The 16801-nt window shown below is 38.7% G+C and overlaps 1 protein-coding gene across 1 annotated transcript in view; it reads right to left on the bottom strand.

Annotated features, from left to right (window-relative positions):
- Positions 1 to 16521, bottom strand: part of MRPL3 (mitochondrial ribosomal protein L3) — a 31843-nt gene extending 15322 nt beyond the window's left edge. The window contains exons 1-6 of the mRNA XM_087769927.1: positions 16364 to 16521; positions 14311 to 14489; positions 12970 to 13061; positions 12010 to 12108; positions 7990 to 8089; positions 6033 to 6093 (exon numbers count right to left, since the gene is read on the bottom strand). Coding sequence (XP_087626053.1) covers positions 6033 to 6093; positions 7990 to 8089; positions 12010 to 12108; positions 12970 to 13061; positions 14311 to 14489; positions 16364 to 16467 — 635 coding nt within the window. The 5' untranslated portion in view covers positions 16468 to 16521. The remainder of the gene's footprint in view (positions 1 to 6032; positions 6094 to 7989; positions 8090 to 12009; positions 12109 to 12969; positions 13062 to 14310; positions 14490 to 16363) is intronic.
- Between the last annotated feature and the right edge of the window lie 280 nt (positions 16522 to 16801).

Genomic DNA, 16801 nt, shown 5'->3' with positions numbered 1-16801 from the left:
TCAACATGACACAGTCACCATCATGATTGAAAATAAAACGAAGTTTTTATTAATTAAATAAGAAGAAGCTATAGTTTTATTTCATTTTGGAGTTTTTGATTTTTTTAAGAGAATAAACAATGTACAGTGTTTTTTAAATTCGTCAAGATGAAAAACAATTACACAGTGTGTATTTCTTCCTAGACTCATGCTCTATCTGAAATAAAGCTGGAACCTGAATAAAAACTACAGGATGATGTATATCAAACAAAGTTTAAATTAAGGTAAGGAACTACTAACATCTGTTTAAATCAAATTTAGAAAGGAGGACTGTTCAACTAGGCACTTAGTAGCTCAGCCAATATACCTCAATCATTCTAGAAGAATAGTGTTTTTCCAACCTAAGTCCACCTTGGTGCAACTGTGATCTGTTCTCAGACAAGTGCTGGATTTCTCTACTATATGCAAAAAAAAAAATATTATGAATAAATTTTCCATGACTCAAAATCTATCTTTATTTCTAATGCAAAGATTTTATATTCTTCCAATGGTATGAAATGCAAAGTGCTTTTGAAACAAATATTCATCTTATATAAACAAGGAAGAGAACTTAAGATGCACGCTGTTCAAGAAATACTGTGTAAAATCAGAGGATTTATACAGTTCGCTTTTCTTAAACTTTTTTAATTCTGCCAAAAAATTAACAAATATTTATAAGAATATACTCTTGTTGACTTCTGAAAAGATGCCAGGTATCAGCTATTAGTATCACTTATTAATTTCAAATTGTCTAATTGCCCTCTTTGCCCTTCTTAAAAATTACTAGGTGTGAATGCATTCAGCAAGTATCGCCAATAAAATACAAGAAAAATAATTATTGAAACTAAACCTAAAACAGCATTTTGCGGAAGTGAATGAAACAGGAAAATCGTCCAAAAGAATACTGGATCTTTTATTACTTAAAAAGTCTCGTGAGTTCGTTTCCAACAAATACTTCATAACATTAAATTAGTGTGAGCTAGCCAAATCAAAAGATTAAAACATACAGTTATCACATATGCAATACATACTATTTTATGCATACTATATATTATATACTATTTTTTGTATGCTATATACACTATTCTATGTAATTTCACATTAGCCAACATATACATAAAAGATACCAGCCAAACATGTACCTCTCCTGGAGTTACTTTTCTTATGATGATCTGCATCACAATTTCATTTAAGAATGCATCAGAAGAATCCCTGACTTCCCCCCTAAAAGTCCTAACTACTGACATCCCGCTACATCTTGTTCATTAAAAACTGTGAAATCTTTAAAAAGAAACACAATACAACTCTAATTTAGAACAAACTCAAACATGCCTAAGAAGAGGTACAACTCCAAAATCTCTTAATAATAGGCATAGTACCGACAACTTCAGATATTTTCAAAAAACATTAAGGTTTGTCAAAGTGGTATCTTAATCTAGAACCATATATTAATTAAACAGAATTAATATCTAGATTCCACTCTGAAAGGATCAAGTTACGTGTGCAGCATCTGAGATACGATAATCAAGAAACTACACTGAAGTAGAACATTTGTCATCCTACTTACACTGTTGCAATTCCTTGCTAAGACATCTTCTACCTGCTGTCTTGGCTTGAATTGAGGACTATATATTTTTGTTCTGACAACAGTAGCACTAAACGCCATATCCGAACAAAAAAACCATGCATGAGACCTATCTTTATTATACTTGATATATATATTATACTTGATATATACAATGCCACTGTTCTTCAATATATGGAATTTAGTCATTTACTTAGCTCCACTGAAGCATGATTAACTGAGTCCCAGAAAGGAATCACAGGCAGCAATGATGATAGGCAAAACTAAGGCACACAAATGTTAAACGAAAGGAAAATTATCTTTCTGTAGAATTAAAACCAAGAGTTTAATTACACACAGTTTTCTAGTCTCACCTGCAGGAAAGCAGCTGTTCAGGTCAACCACCTAATTTTGTACAAAACCTCATTTTCCAGGTTTGATACAAGGAAAATGCCAGTACATAATGAGCCAACTTTCATTTAGAAAGCTACTGGAATAAAGCACTCTAATTAAGCAACAATTTAGTTTGCTGCTAATTCTTCAAACTTAGCTAATTTAAAAGACAATTATTTAGATGCTGTAGGGGAAAAGGATTCCAACTACTTAGTCAAATAATTTCAGACAATTGTAGAGCATACTTTACTTTCAGGCTCAGATTACAGTTAACCTAGCAACGCTTAAATAAACCACTAAACACACCAGAATCACCACTTAATTCTGACACATTTCAAACAAAACTACTGTTGGCTTTTTCTTTGGAGTGGCAAAATTTCTGATGTTCCAAAGGTTTCCTGAAACGTTCATGAAGCAGGTCGTGAAGTGGCTGAAAAAGGAGGTATAATACAACTCCATCAACGTACAGCACTGGTAAGGTATGGTCCCACCTCTCCCCATCCCCATGTCTTGGTCATCTTTGTACTAGTGCAGAAGCTCACTCAGCTACTCAGCAAGCCGGGGCATGCAACCGATCCAGCTGAAAACTAACCCAGCGAAGAATACAGGTATCTCACACTGGTCTTTTCCTCCATGCAACTCAGGATGCCAGTACCAGCGATAAAAAGTTGATGGGAGCTCTGTGGGAGTGAGCACCACCTCCCCTTTGGGCAGCAGCCTCTACTACACCAGCTTACAGAGGTGACAGAAGTGCAGCCTGCGAGAGAAGTGTTCCTGGATGGTGTGATGTATTTTAGCCCAAAGCATATTAGGGCTAAAACAAACCATCAGACCACAGGATTTCTGAAGTTCACTGCTGTCCCAAAAAGGGCACTAAGCCTTTACACATTCTTGAAACATACCTCTGAAACACCAAGGAAAAGTCTTGCCATTAAAGACAGCTATAAAACTTAAGGACTGAGCTTTTAAATTGCTGAAAGTAAGTACTAAGGAAAATATTCAGCACTAAAGAAGATTGACAGCATGCAGACGCACTGCCTACTGCCAGTGCTCTGAAATCTACTCGTACTGTGCTGAACAAATTATGAGACTTCAAATAAAAACAAACTGCACACATCTTTAACTGAACCTTCTCATTTCTGTGAAAGTGTTTTTTTTCACAGGGGTATAAATGAATCAAAACATTTCAAAAGACTTCGACAAAAACATTTGCAAGGAAAGTTTAAAAGCAGACAGTCATAAAAATCCACTCTACACTGGTAACCAAATCAAGATGCTAACCAAGACTTCTGAAATGTAGTGCAAGTAGTTTATTCAAGCTACAATAACTAAGAAAAGCTTGCTCATTTTTAAGGAGCATATTTTAGATTTATGTCTTGGCAGAAGGAAGCATACAAAAGGATATCTTGCGCATCTGAATCATTAAGATTTGGTAAAAAATTAAAATAGCCTTTATGTTCCACCATATTATCTCCTCATTGAGGTGACATTAGTTTTCTTTCTTTCCTTTTTAAAGGAATAATTAGAATTAATCATGCTATTAACAATAGGACTGCTATTTTCATCTATATGATTTCCAACACTGCACACTTCAGTGTTTCCCCCAGTAAAACAAAATTACTGACCATCTTAAAAACGTGAAGTACATGTTCACGTAAAAATATTTCTAAAAACTTTACCAGCGGTGATAGCAAGTTTTTAGGAATTACCGTCTCTTAAGTCCATAATGGTTTGAATCAGGAAGACAGAAGTTGTGGGAGGAAGGAGAGGAAGTCAAACTGTGCTCCCTACTGTAACCCAGCATTATATCCTCAAGCACCTTTTCAAAATGCCCCTATAGCTTAGGATCTTTTTTTAGGATCAGTTCTGTAAACGGGACTTTAGAGAGCAATGTACAAAGGCTCATTTCAGCCTGTGGACCAAACCTCCCCAGGCTCCCTCTCTGTTCAGCAGGGAGAAGCTGGCTCGTCTTGAGGGGGGTTCAGAACACAAGTTGGACATGAAGTACATTCTCATTTTTCCCTCACAGCGCAGCCCACATGCTATAGCTCAAAGCTATAATCATTCCCAAGATGACTTTTTTTGCCCTTCACTGAAGCATTTCTTGGCTATTTTTGTGACATTGTGAGATCTGTACTTATGGGTAGAGTAACTAAGAATGATGGATACAGTATTCTGAAAAATAATGAAAAACCAAACCCCACCCAAATATGAGACGAAGCAACACTGGATGAAATTGTATGGAATAAAGTAAAAGACCCAAAGAAAAACTGAAATGTAGTAAAATAATGTAATCCTTGTCCAAGAGTTAAGGGAATATGATAAATGCAGCATTCCAGAAAAGGGGAAATTAAGAAGAAAGAAACATTAAAAGTAGAAATCAGAATGCAAGTAAGTCACAGAAAAAGGTTAACCCCTCCCTCCCCCGGATACAGAAAGACTAGAATGATTTGAGAATCATATTGACAGAAAACCCATAATAATAAAAAAAAAAATCTGATATTTCTCTTTAGCTGAAGAATTTTTTCTTCACCTCTATATTAGGATTACATGTAATATGCTACCAAAATCAGCAGTACAAGCAAAAAGCTAATTTCTGAAATGGGATCATACAAATATCTGGAGAAAACAGATTAGAAATACTGAATTAAAAGATAGGATGGATTCACTGAACACGACTAAGAACCCAGTCTATTTTTAGCTTGTTAGTATTTTCAAACACATATAGCAAGATACAAATCAATACCCTGTGGCTGCTTACCAGTATATTTTACATTGCAAAAAAATCCCTTTCCTAGTTCTTGAAATAATTCTAGAAAAACAAAGCTTTTCTGCATTAAGAAAGCATGACAATCTACATGGAATGACTGTATTCCTAATGACGCTGCGCTTTGCAAACAAGCTATTGTCTCTTATAGGCTGTTCCCTGAATGCAATTCAGAAGCAGAATGAATAATATACCAGATGTAAGTATTACATAAGGAAGCTTGACATAGAAGAATACTAATTCCAGTCAACTCCTCGACCTCCTTTTCTAAATAGGGTGCCTTCATAGGTGTAGTCAGGTGTAGCTATATTGGAACCGACTACTTGGCTGTACTGATACAGTTGGTTTCCCCATATATACAAAGCCTTGTGAATAATGTTAGACATTTGTAAGTGTTACACATATGTGAGACAATTACAATGGATGATATTTCAACAAGGCCAGTGGGTATTATCTCCATTACACAAAAAATAGAACATCAAATGGAAAACATTATCTTTGTATCACAACACAACAAAAATACACCTCACTGAAATACGGAGATAGTTCTCAGTTCTCTTGGGCAATGGAAATCATGGACGTAATAGAAGAGGCATGACTAGTCTTTGCCACAAGATGCCAGGTTTTTTTGACACCCTTTACCACTTGAGCTCTAATTTGGCATTCACAGCGGTCTGAGAGGAAATCATTCCTCCCACGTAAAAGTAAAAGATCATTAGCCACTGCTGGCAAGGAGATGAGCTGGAATATGAGAGAAAACAAGAAAGGGAATTTGACAGCTCTGTTGTCCTGCTAAAGGTATTCAATATCTTTTTGCCTTTCTTTCGGACCATGTGATACCTCTCTTTTCGCATCTCTTCACCAAATCAAAATTAAGCAGTCTTTCTGGGAATTGATGCCTTTCAGCATTTATTCCCCACTTCTACATACCACAGATGCTGCATTATAGACCTCTTCACCTGTGCTAAGCTTGAGCACCTCTTTGTCAAGCTCTTTGTCAAGCCCTTCCATGCTAATCATGTATGTGCAACAGACAACACATGCAGAACCACAGCCGTAATAGTATTATTTACCTACCATGTTCAAAACCAAAAATAAGCCTCAGCAAAGAAAAACAATTTGATATTTTTTACCCAATGGCTGAATGGATTTCTATTTTCTGCTGCTACCCTTGCAATTGTATTTCAGCTTTTGTGAGCCATGAGTTCAAGCCAAAGTAGAGGGAGAAAAAAAAATTCAACCAGTCTATTTGAAAGATGAACTCTACGTATTAAATCATTAGGAACCTACGTTTTTGCAGTAACATCCACGAACTGCCCTGGGCGGAAGTGAGCAGCATACAAAGGAGTACCTTCAAAAGAAGAGGAGAGATCATGTTCAACGAAGTGCTGAAATCCTCAAACCACTCTCCAGTCATTATCATCCAGGGTAGATTACAGTCACAGGAAAGGAAATAAAATTTTGTTTTTATTCACCTATCATTTGTTCTTCTTTATAAACCTCACTGACTAGCATAGATGCTTTGTAGTTTCTACTTAAGCACATTTCTCAGCTCCTAGGCCAATTTCAGATGAGTAGGAAGGAAGAGTTGGGGCTTTACTCAGATATGTTGCACTTCAGACACCAAAAGAGACAAAGCTCAAAATGCTTAATTAGTTAAGACTCACAATAAACAAACTTTGCAAGAAAAGAGAACATGCTCCACTTACAACTACTACCACTTCACAAGGTGGAGGCTTTTTTTTAAAAAAACAAAACAAAACCAAACCCAAAACACTTCCTATAAAAAATGGGGTTAAGAATAAAAAATAAAGTTTTGCAATGCTTCCTCTTTGTTAAGACACAGTGTTTCCAAACTAAAGACTGTGGCAGAAGTACAGCTTCATCCACTAGGGAATTACCTATACACTCGCTTTTAGTAGAAGCAGTGCTACTGTCAGTCAGTGACATCACTTACCTGACTGCAATCACACTCATTCCCTTAAGTGCTTGTAGTATGGAAGTTTTAATTTTAATTAAAGATTTATTTTGTCTTCAGCAATTTTTTTTCATCCAAGTGCAATATTCTTTTATTAGCAGCTTAAAAAAAACCAAACCAGAATTGATAACTTAGTTCATTATAAATGAACTTTAATCTCAAGATCCATGCAGCTGCATCTTTAACAGAATTTCCAGCCTGTTTTAAGTCAATTAAAAAAAGGGAAATTTTAATTGCTTCACGTCCACACCCATTTCCATGCTGTTTTCAAATCTGTATGAACGCAAACTGAAATGATGTAAACCTCTCCTAAGTCTCAAACATAAAAATCTTCTTAGTATTTCATACTATATGATCCATACACACCTGGGATAAGATACCTGTCAAGTGACAGAAAATCCTGTACATGAAGGATCTTATGTACAAAATACACACACTGCAAAATCAGTTTACTGAAAACTTGCAATTCTGCTTTATCTCAAGCTTTTGCTTCCGTTTATCAGTCCAGACTTCCTCTTCATGTCAGATTTGATTTTTATCAGTTACCACACTGTGTTAAAAAGGTCTTGCAAAAACCTTCTCCAATGGCAAATAAAGACGTAATACAATAGAATTTCTCACCCTACATAAATACATGTAACTGTCAAAAGCACAAAATGAAAGTGACCTAAATACACTAGCTAATAAAACCTTAAAAACATAAATCTTTTCATTAAATCTCCAAACTTCTAATACAGATTTTTAGTGAGAAGGGTGATTATAATGTGTTTTAATGTGCTTTACTTTGCAAGCTGCCAGAAAAAACACCATATATGACAGCCATCAGTCCTACTTCTGAATGCAGCAAGAAGAAACAAACCTCAAAATGCTATTTTAGGCTCCTGAGAAACATTACCACAAAACTCTCAGTGTCCCTCTCATAAGGATAATCAGACAACTTCCTGTAAATGCATTCATATTTATTCCCAACAAGTGAGTCAAGGTTACAGACATTTATTTCTTAACTCAATGTTCATATTAGCTAGTTTGGATCAGACTTATTTTCTAATCAATGAAAACATAATATCCAGGAAAAAGCTAAAATCCTACTCCTCATCACCTGGAAAGTATAGCCCGCTTTCTCTAAGAAAAAAGTTTGTTTGTGCTCAATGACAAAGAAATAAGAATTCAGCTATTCCTATACAAAACACATCATAACTTAGTTTAGGTCTACAAGCAGCAGACGTTAAATGATTACACAGATAATATTCAGTAGCTTAAAAAGATTACCTGGTTTAATTATGGCATCATCTGTTACATTAAATGTTGTAACTTTCTGTTTCCGTGGTACTCCAGCTTCTTTAAAAATTTCCATTGCAGACTCTGATTTCTGTAACAAAGAGCAGCCATAAAAAAGAAGTGATCTTAAAATACCCAAGGATCAATCTAGCACAGAAAGTGATTACAGACTGTCAACACCACTCAGAAAAAGATATACCATACTACACTTTTATCTTGAGACTAGCATTTTAACTCTATATAAAATTAATTTAAAACTCCTGTGTCTGCATTTTATTTTCTGTCAACTACTTACCCTACAGCTCCATCATATTAACAAGAGATACATGAAGATTTCTAAGATCAGAAAAGGGAAACCAACCATTTAGAATGTACATAAAATATGTTACTGCTTTTTCATGGCTTTCAAAGAGTTTTGTAGTAATTTAAAAGCATTTTCTCTTTTTCAAAGCGTCTAATGACTTAGTTCCACACCACCATAAATATAATTTATTTGATTTAACTAACAGAGCCATAGAAAAAAGCCTGATCTTGCAGAAACTTCCAGAAATGCTTAATTTCCCTCAGAAGAGAATCTAGAGTCTCTGGACAAATAAGAAAAATGAACAAGTTTATGATTCGTGTATTTTTAAGATTACCAAGTGCACTCAGTGTCAAACCGCTGCTGACTTACCAAAGAAGGGCTCTTCTTTTTAGAGGAGTCTGACAAAGTTAAAAGTACTTAAAATTGTTCTCAGCTGTTTTGAACAAGACAACTCACAGAATGTCTGACCACTGAGATGATACCAAGCAATGGAAAACAGTGATGCAGGAAAACTGTGGCCATACGAAAAAAGCAATGCAGCTGATTCTTCTTCAAATGAATTCTCCTAGAAAGCAATTTAAGCATCTGACAATACTGTCACACTTGGACAGTCACATCTCTGAGGTTCACTTCTCAAAAGCTCTGTGCAGTTCTCTCTCTCTCTCAAAAATAATTGTGTGCATTTTAAGACAAAATAATGTAAGTAACTTTAAAATTGGTACTTATTTTATTTTTAAAATCTGCATGTTGCCCTTCCTTTTATTTTTAAAAATCTGTTAAAAAGTGTTAGGAGAACAGAGGAAGTTTTGTGAAGAATGAAGGAGCAAGATGATGAGGAACTCTGACTTAGACACAAACCAGAAATTTTACCTTTATGAATCTGTCCTTATTTGAGGAGAAAGTCTGGATACAGAGTCTTTGAGAGTTAAAAGGTTTTTTTGAGTGATTTATTCACTTGAGTTCATAGTACAAAACACTTCAAATAACAACTTTTTTTTTTTTTTAAAGGTATCAACTAAATACAAAATCTCCCCTAAGACCACAAAAATTTGAGGCATCAATGGAGGACAACTGTATTAAACTGTAGTACCGTATGTAAGAATTAAAAATAAAGAAAACCTCTTTCTACTAAATCCCTGCATATCAATCCTTTATTTCCGCTGTTACGTGAAACTGCTGCCTTGGATGACTGCAAGGGGAGCGCTGTGCTCAGCATGGGTACCTGGAAAGAGCTACCACAACTGAAGAAAAGCATAGTGAAGTCAAAGAGTAAAAATCGCTTACATCTCGAGTCCTACCTACTATAGCCTTGCACTGTTCTATTTCAACAAGTTTTCTTCAAACAGTCAAGTCGGAGAGATGTATTTCTACAAACAAAACATTGCAGTCTTTACAAAGCCTTCCTAAAAAGCAATACTGAAGAGAAGAACATTCAGTGAATTCTCAGATGTTCTTATTTTTAAAAAGACCCACAATATCTTCCAGTATTATAGGAAAATGAATGATATGCCCTCACTTAAAGGAAGCATATAAAGTATTTTTGACAAAAAATTGCTAGAACACTGACAGAATTCTACTTTTGAGAATAACTTTCCATTAAAAAAATCATGAAAAATCTGTTCACTTGTAATAGACTGACATACATCAAGCTAAAAAGGAAAAAAAAAATCTTGCTAAAAATGCAATACCCCTTATCATTTTTTAAGCAATTTGACACTCAAAAGAAAAACATGAAACTCTTTGTTAGTAAAATTACCGAGGGAATCATTAGATTAAGTTCATTAAAAATCAGTAGCTGTGAGGAATCTGAGGAAGACAGATGTTCCTATGAGGAATTAACAGAAGATAAATGGCTTATGCTAATACAATACAGTATCATTCAGCTTTAATTCTCACTTTCAGACACTTCAGAGAGAAAAGCAGCACATAAAAAGACTGATAAACATAAGAGAGCAATGATTCAAACCTGCAGCTAACCCACAGAAAGACATTATCTGTTAGTACCTTAAGAAGTAAAATTGTTCAGAAACGGCATGCCAAATTCTTTCTTAGAAATTATCTAGTTTATACAATGATGATAACAACAACAACAATAATACAGAGCTCAGTCTCAGGCCAGGTACTCACCACAGATTGGTCTAAGGATATTTAATTAATTTCTTTATTAAAATGAGTCTGAGTTCAACCAAATTAATAGGAGCTAACTTGTAAGAAGTTATGTCCAAGGGAGTCTTTAACAAACTACTAAAAAATCCTTGAGTTGACTTTTTAGGTAGTTCGGCTTTGAAGAAATTTTCTTAGTTCACAAGAGCTGTTTAAATAGAAAATTTCTATATACCTGCTTGCTTTCTGCACATTTTTACTCTGACAACATACTGAATCACTCATAACATCATTTTTATGAGGAGATCAACTGTAAGGAGTCTTATGTGCATAATACAACTTGAAAATTATTATTCACATGATTCTTGCATGTCTTAAACCAAAGTAACAGGAAAGAAAAAACACAGCTGTAATTTCTCCAGGAAACATCACACCTGGAAGGTGGAAATGGACTTAAAGTGACAGGACAGACATCTGAGAAGTACAAGCAACAATGGCGAAACATGGCATAAACCCACTGAATAGAAGAAAGGTACCCTAAAATATAAGCCTGTTCAAAATCAATAGAATATGCTATAAAAGCCAACAGATTTATCAAATGAAAAAAGCTCCTTCTTCCCTCACCTCCACTAAAGCAAAAACAAGTACACAGATTAATTTTGAGGCTCTGGGACAACCTTCTGTTTGAAAAAGGGAAATATATGTCCTCAAAAAGCCACAATCACCAACTGAGATAATCTGCTTACTAATCACGAGCCTTATTTTTTTTTTTTTTTACTTGCCTAAATCAAACAAATGAGTGTCAGGATACTGCAGGAAGTGAAAAGTGATATTTTATAGAAATAATGGATCATAGAAACTGCAATCCTTTGAGGGAAAGCTTTGTTCCTGCCTTGATCTAGAATTCAGTTTTCCTCCTAAGGAATGACAGCTCTGGTAGACAGTCTTAGATGTTGAAGGTGGCTGGGAATTCCACTTCAGGCATTTGGGGCGTCTAAACAAGTGACTGGTTTTGATATCGCTGTTGATAAGCTATAATCATGAAGCTACCTTCCTGAAAATTCAAGTCTTAAACTTATTCATCAGTAAAACTACATGCAAATTAAACAATCTCAACAGACCTGTGGAAAAATTACAACTAAAGCTAATAAAACAGCATGGAAGAGTAAGACAGAGAACAAAGTCTTCTAAACAACCGATGAAGCTGGATAAGTTTACAACAGGCCATTAATGCATGTATCTTGCAGTCCTGGTCTCATATTGCATCTCCACAGACACGGCAAACACATGTTTTTACATTGCTAATGGCCTCTCAGACCCCTTCATCAGCACGGGACACTGCACATCAAAGCAACTTCCTAAACCCACAGCTCTCCTAGAGAATCAAGAGCCAAAACTTTCAAAAAGTCCTTCTTGCTATTCTTTTAACCAAGAATCGACACTAGCATTAGGAAATAAGCAAGGGTGGATGTGATAAAAGATCAGTTCCAAAGCATGCACGTCTGCCAATTAATCTTGTAGAGAAGTCTACCTGTGCTGCTTTTGTACTGTAATCACAACAGAAACAACTATCCTAACAAAAACACCCAAAGTGGTTCACTTACAGAAAAAGGAGATGCATTTTTGCCTCCAACAAGTAGCTTAGATGTTTTTCCACCCGACTCTTCCTTTGAAATGTATCTTAAAACATGGCAATCTTGCACCTTAAGAAAAAAAAAAAAGTGTTTATTTAAGTATAAGCAGATGTGTACACTTTGAGACCACAGTAAGAGATTATCAAAACAAGTGGAAAAAAGTCAGTCTCTGTATTCCTTTGTATCTACGTAAGAGGAGATACAGCCTACAAGTAGGGGAGCGTGTTACCTTTTTACCATAGACATTCTTCTTCCAATCAATTAAAGGCTTATCTTAGAAAAAAATACTAGCAGAATGCAAACTATGTTTTCATAAATGCTCTAGAAATGGAACAAACTTTTATAGCCACCTTTTGCCTGCAAGATGTGCAAAATCCCTGCTGCATGCAGTGCAAAGCATACAGTAAGAGCCCACATTTTAGACTCTTGCTCCTTTGACCTGTAAACCCACTGCCCTTCACAGCCCCGGTTGATCGTATGGCAGCAACAGGTCAGCAACACAGCTTCATCACAGTATCTACCAGAGAATATGATGAAGCAGCTTCAGGGCTACAAAGGCTCAGTAACCCAAGGTGAAACTAATCCCAAAGTGCCTGAAGGTGGCAAAAAACCCCCCCCACAAACCACCAACAAACTGAAGTGGGGTAGTTAACCTCAGCTTTATGTTGCCTCCCATCTCCCCTCACCTAAGTAATACTACACGCAGTTCTGCAGCACTTGGATACCTGAGGCAGAAGGCACTCCGCTCCTGGAAAGTTTGGGATATAAACAGAGAATAGGCATGGTGTATTATGCAGGGCTGAAAGAAATCTTTCCTTTTGTTAGGGATTTCCTACTCTGTACAAGTGACAAGTTTCACTTTTGCCTGAAACTTCTGGTTCACAATCCAATTACAGTATAGGAGATTAAATTCATTATGATTTATTTCACCTTAAGTAGCGTGACAGCATGTTTTTTTCCCGACTTGGTCCATATTGGCATCATTCCCAGTTTTACTGCAACAACACCAACTCTGATGGAATCTGTAGACCAAAACAGAACATGGATGCAACTCCATGCTTAGTATTTGAAAGAGCCCATCTCATAACCCACAAAGTCCCATTAACTCAGATCTTTCCTAAGGAGTTGAAGGAGAGAAAACATTGCTGGCTCCCTGAAGATAGGCTGGGAATAACCTGTTCATTCTTTTTAATCCCATCAGCAGTAAAGTTCTACTTGTTCCAGCTGTGTTTGATAGAACATGCAAAACAGTTCCCCATTAAGTTCAGAACCACCACTGCTTCAAACTCATTCTGTTTTTTTTAGAAAACACAATACCCAAGTAGTTAGTTTCACTAGAGCCAAACTATTGAAAAGTTTACTGTAGTAGGTTCCTCCCACCCTGACCTCTGCGTACTTTTGTCACTGTAACTGTACAGCAAAGGCAACCTGTCAAGTCTGGCTTCTGACAGTCCATGCCATGAAAAACAGAACACTTAAGATGAAGAATAAATGCTTCAAAGTTCAAAAAATGCTCTTTGTTCCAGTTTCCACCGTCATAACCAAGGACCCTGTCATGGATTTGCAGACTCTGTTGTTTGCTATCAAACGATGTGACCCTTTTGAAGACTCAAAACCTTTATGTTGTGTTTTAGCCTGTAAGACTTTGGACATTAGGAAAAGGTTCTTCACTGAGAGGGTGGTTGGTCACTGGCACAGGCTCCCCAGGGAAGTGGTCACGGCACCAACTCTGTCAGAGTTCAAGGAGCGTCTGGACAATGCTCTTGGTCATATCGTTTAGTTTTAGGTAGTCCTGTGAAGATCAGAGTGGGACTTGATGACCCTTATGGGTCTCTTCCAACTTGAGATATTCTATGATTCTATGAATCACTGAATACAAATGGGATGTATTATATACTACAGGTTTTCTTCAGAGTCCAGCAATATTTACAAGAACATTTTCAAGTTCATATGCTTTATATTCTAGGGAGTCTTTTTTGACTAATTTTTAGTTTATTATCTTGTCATTGTACAGCAGTGGGACTGGCCAAGTGCTGATCTGGACTAAAACCTGATTTCTTACAAGGTTCTTAACACCTTGTAATATTTTAAATGCTTTTAGAGAACTACTGTATTACATTTACTTATTTACTAGGAGATATGTTGGATGATTGAGGTAAAAGCAAAAAGGAAAATACTTTACAAGACACAATCCTGATGTTAATGAATACAACAAGACAACAACAACAATTTCGGCATGAGCTTGGTGTTTCAGAAGAGAGACTTTCTCACCTGGTTTCCATTCGTTCAGTGGCCATGGCTCATCTTTCAGAGGGCACAGCTTGCTGGCTGTCTGAGCTTTGTATTCCTCCGCAGTTATCTTCTTGAGGAACTGGACGTTCTCTTCAGAAAGATGCTCGTGCCACCACGTTGTACTGTTAACGTGCCTGACTGCAAAGCCCAGCTGCCCCCTTTCCAGTGATGGGAAAAAGTTTTAAGTGTCTTATCAGTTCAAACAACGTCTCATAACATGTATGTTCGTAATGTAATACATACTATGTAACTATACCATTACACTATACAGTCATAAAGACCGAAATTATACTAGCAAGCTATTCAACCCCCGTCACACAAACTGGCCACCCCTGACCAACAACACCTAATTATTTGTCGTGCTCTCATCTAAAGTATTCTAAGTACACCAAAGGGGGGCAAGCAATGACAAATCAAACCACCACTCCTTCTATGATAAGAAAACCCTAGATCCATGAACGAAGAGATAGCAGTGTGTGTTGTTTACTTTAGCTTTAGCAAAGCTTTCAACACAATCTCCTGTGGCATCCTTCTATCCAAGCTGGGATGCTACGGCACGGATAGGAAGGCTATCAGATGGGCAAAATCTTGGCTGGATCATCAGGCTGAAAGAGTCGTGGTTAATGGTTTGCACTCTACCAGAAGGCCAGTTACAAGCAGAGTTCCTCAAGAGTCTATTCTGGGACTTGTCCTGTTTAGTATCTTTATCAGTAACCTGTAAGAGGGGACGAGTGTACCCTTTTTAAGTTTGCAAATAAAACTGAAGGGAGCAGTTAACAATGCTCAAGGGCATCCCTCTGCCATCAGAGGGACAGGCCCACAAGGAACCTGACGAAATTCGTAAAGAAGAAATGCAAAGTCCCACACCCAGGATGGGATAACCTCTTGCAAGGGTACAGGGCGTGACTTCAGCAGAGCTGCTCTCCAGCCAGGCAAAGGACCTGGGAGTCCTGGCAGGCAAAAAAGGATCCAGCGGGCTCCTGACAGCAATGAACGCTAACAGCAGCCTGGGATGTATCAACAGAAGTTCGGAGATGAAGGGAAGCAGTTATCGCCCTTTCTTCAGCACTCCAAGTAGACCATATCTGCAATACTAAATCCAGTTTCGGGTCACCAGTACAACAGGGATGTTTATAAATGAGGGAGTCCAGCAGTGGCGCACAAAGAAACAGGGGCTGGCACCCTTGCCCTATGAGGAGGCTTGAGGTAACTGGGTTTGTTTAGTCTGGAGAAGAGGAGGCTTAGGGGGAACCTGACAGCAGCTTTGCAACACCTATGAGAGGGTTACTGAAAAAACAGAGCCATACCATGTTTACCAAGGTCATGCCAGGAGAATGAGAGAATCGGTATCAACTGAAAAAGGGGGTTCTGATTTGACATAAGGAAAAAATGTTCAGCCTGAAGACAGTCAAACACTGGAACAGGGGCCCAGAGACACTGCACAGCGTCTGTCCTTGGAGGCTCTCAAGGCCCAACCAGACAAAGCCCTCAACAACTTGGCCTGACCTCAGAGCTGGCCACACTGTGGGCAGGTTAGACTAGAAACCTCCTGAGCTCCCGCCAGCCCCAACAACTCTCTGATTTTACACTCACTGCTAAACAGCTCACTGTACTGCCATAATTTTTGTGAAGGCTAACAAAAGCTTGAATGCTCCTCAATCCTCTGCAAGTACAATGAAACACAGTATTTAACAACACAGGTAGCAAATGCACGTGGCGAGCTGTAACAGCTGGCCAAGGCGACTCAAAACGCAGGTCAGGCCCCTCAGAATGAAGCACAGAGGCTGCCCCAGCAGTAAACCGGGACCCTGCCGCCTTTGCCCATGCAAACTGCCAACAGGCGGCACCCACAGGCCTCTCCAGACGGTGGAGACCAGAGGTCCCGGTGAAGGGAGGCGGCCGCCGAGGCGCCCGTTACTCCGGGGCTGCGACAGGGGCTGGGTCCCCCTCTGCCCCCGCTCTTCCCGGCCCCCACCGCCCCGCGCCGCGCTCCTCCCGCAGCAGCCCCCTCTCCTGCCAGCCCTTCCCCTACCTGTCGCCGGGAGCCCCCGCCGCTGCCGCCGCCCAGAGCGGCCTGCCCGGCGCTGCCGCCCCCAGCCGGCCCCACAGCCGGCCCAGCAGCCCCCAGCCCGCCATGCCGCGACCGTTGGCGGAGCCACCGCCAGCTTCCGGCGCCGCCTGGTCCGATGCTGAAAACTTTCCGTGCTGCCTCGGAAAGAAGGTTCCGGCCCGCGCTCCCGGCGGGGGGAGGCGCTTAACTCAAAAGGTAACTTAAAAACTCCGGAACCAACCCAAAGACGTGGCTGTGCGTCAGGCTTCCCCCGCAGGGCTGGCCCCGGCGCCTTCCCAAACCGGCCCAGGGGGACAGGTTATCCCTCCAGGCGAAGGAGCCTACCCCGCGGCACTGCCTGGAGCTTAACCTAGGCCCTGGCTGGTGGCCAGCTGGGCTTCTCCGTGCCCGGGGGCGAGT

This window comes from Nipponia nippon, unplaced genomic scaffold (genome assembly GCF_047370975.1).
Source record: "Nipponia nippon isolate SJK-2023a ecotype South Korea unplaced genomic scaffold, ASM4737097v1 scaffold_1, whole genome shotgun sequence".
In the NCBI taxonomy this organism is placed as follows: Eukaryota; Metazoa; Chordata; class Aves; order Pelecaniformes; family Threskiornithidae; genus Nipponia; species Nipponia nippon.
This window is presented reverse-complemented; position numbering and strand designations above follow the sequence as displayed.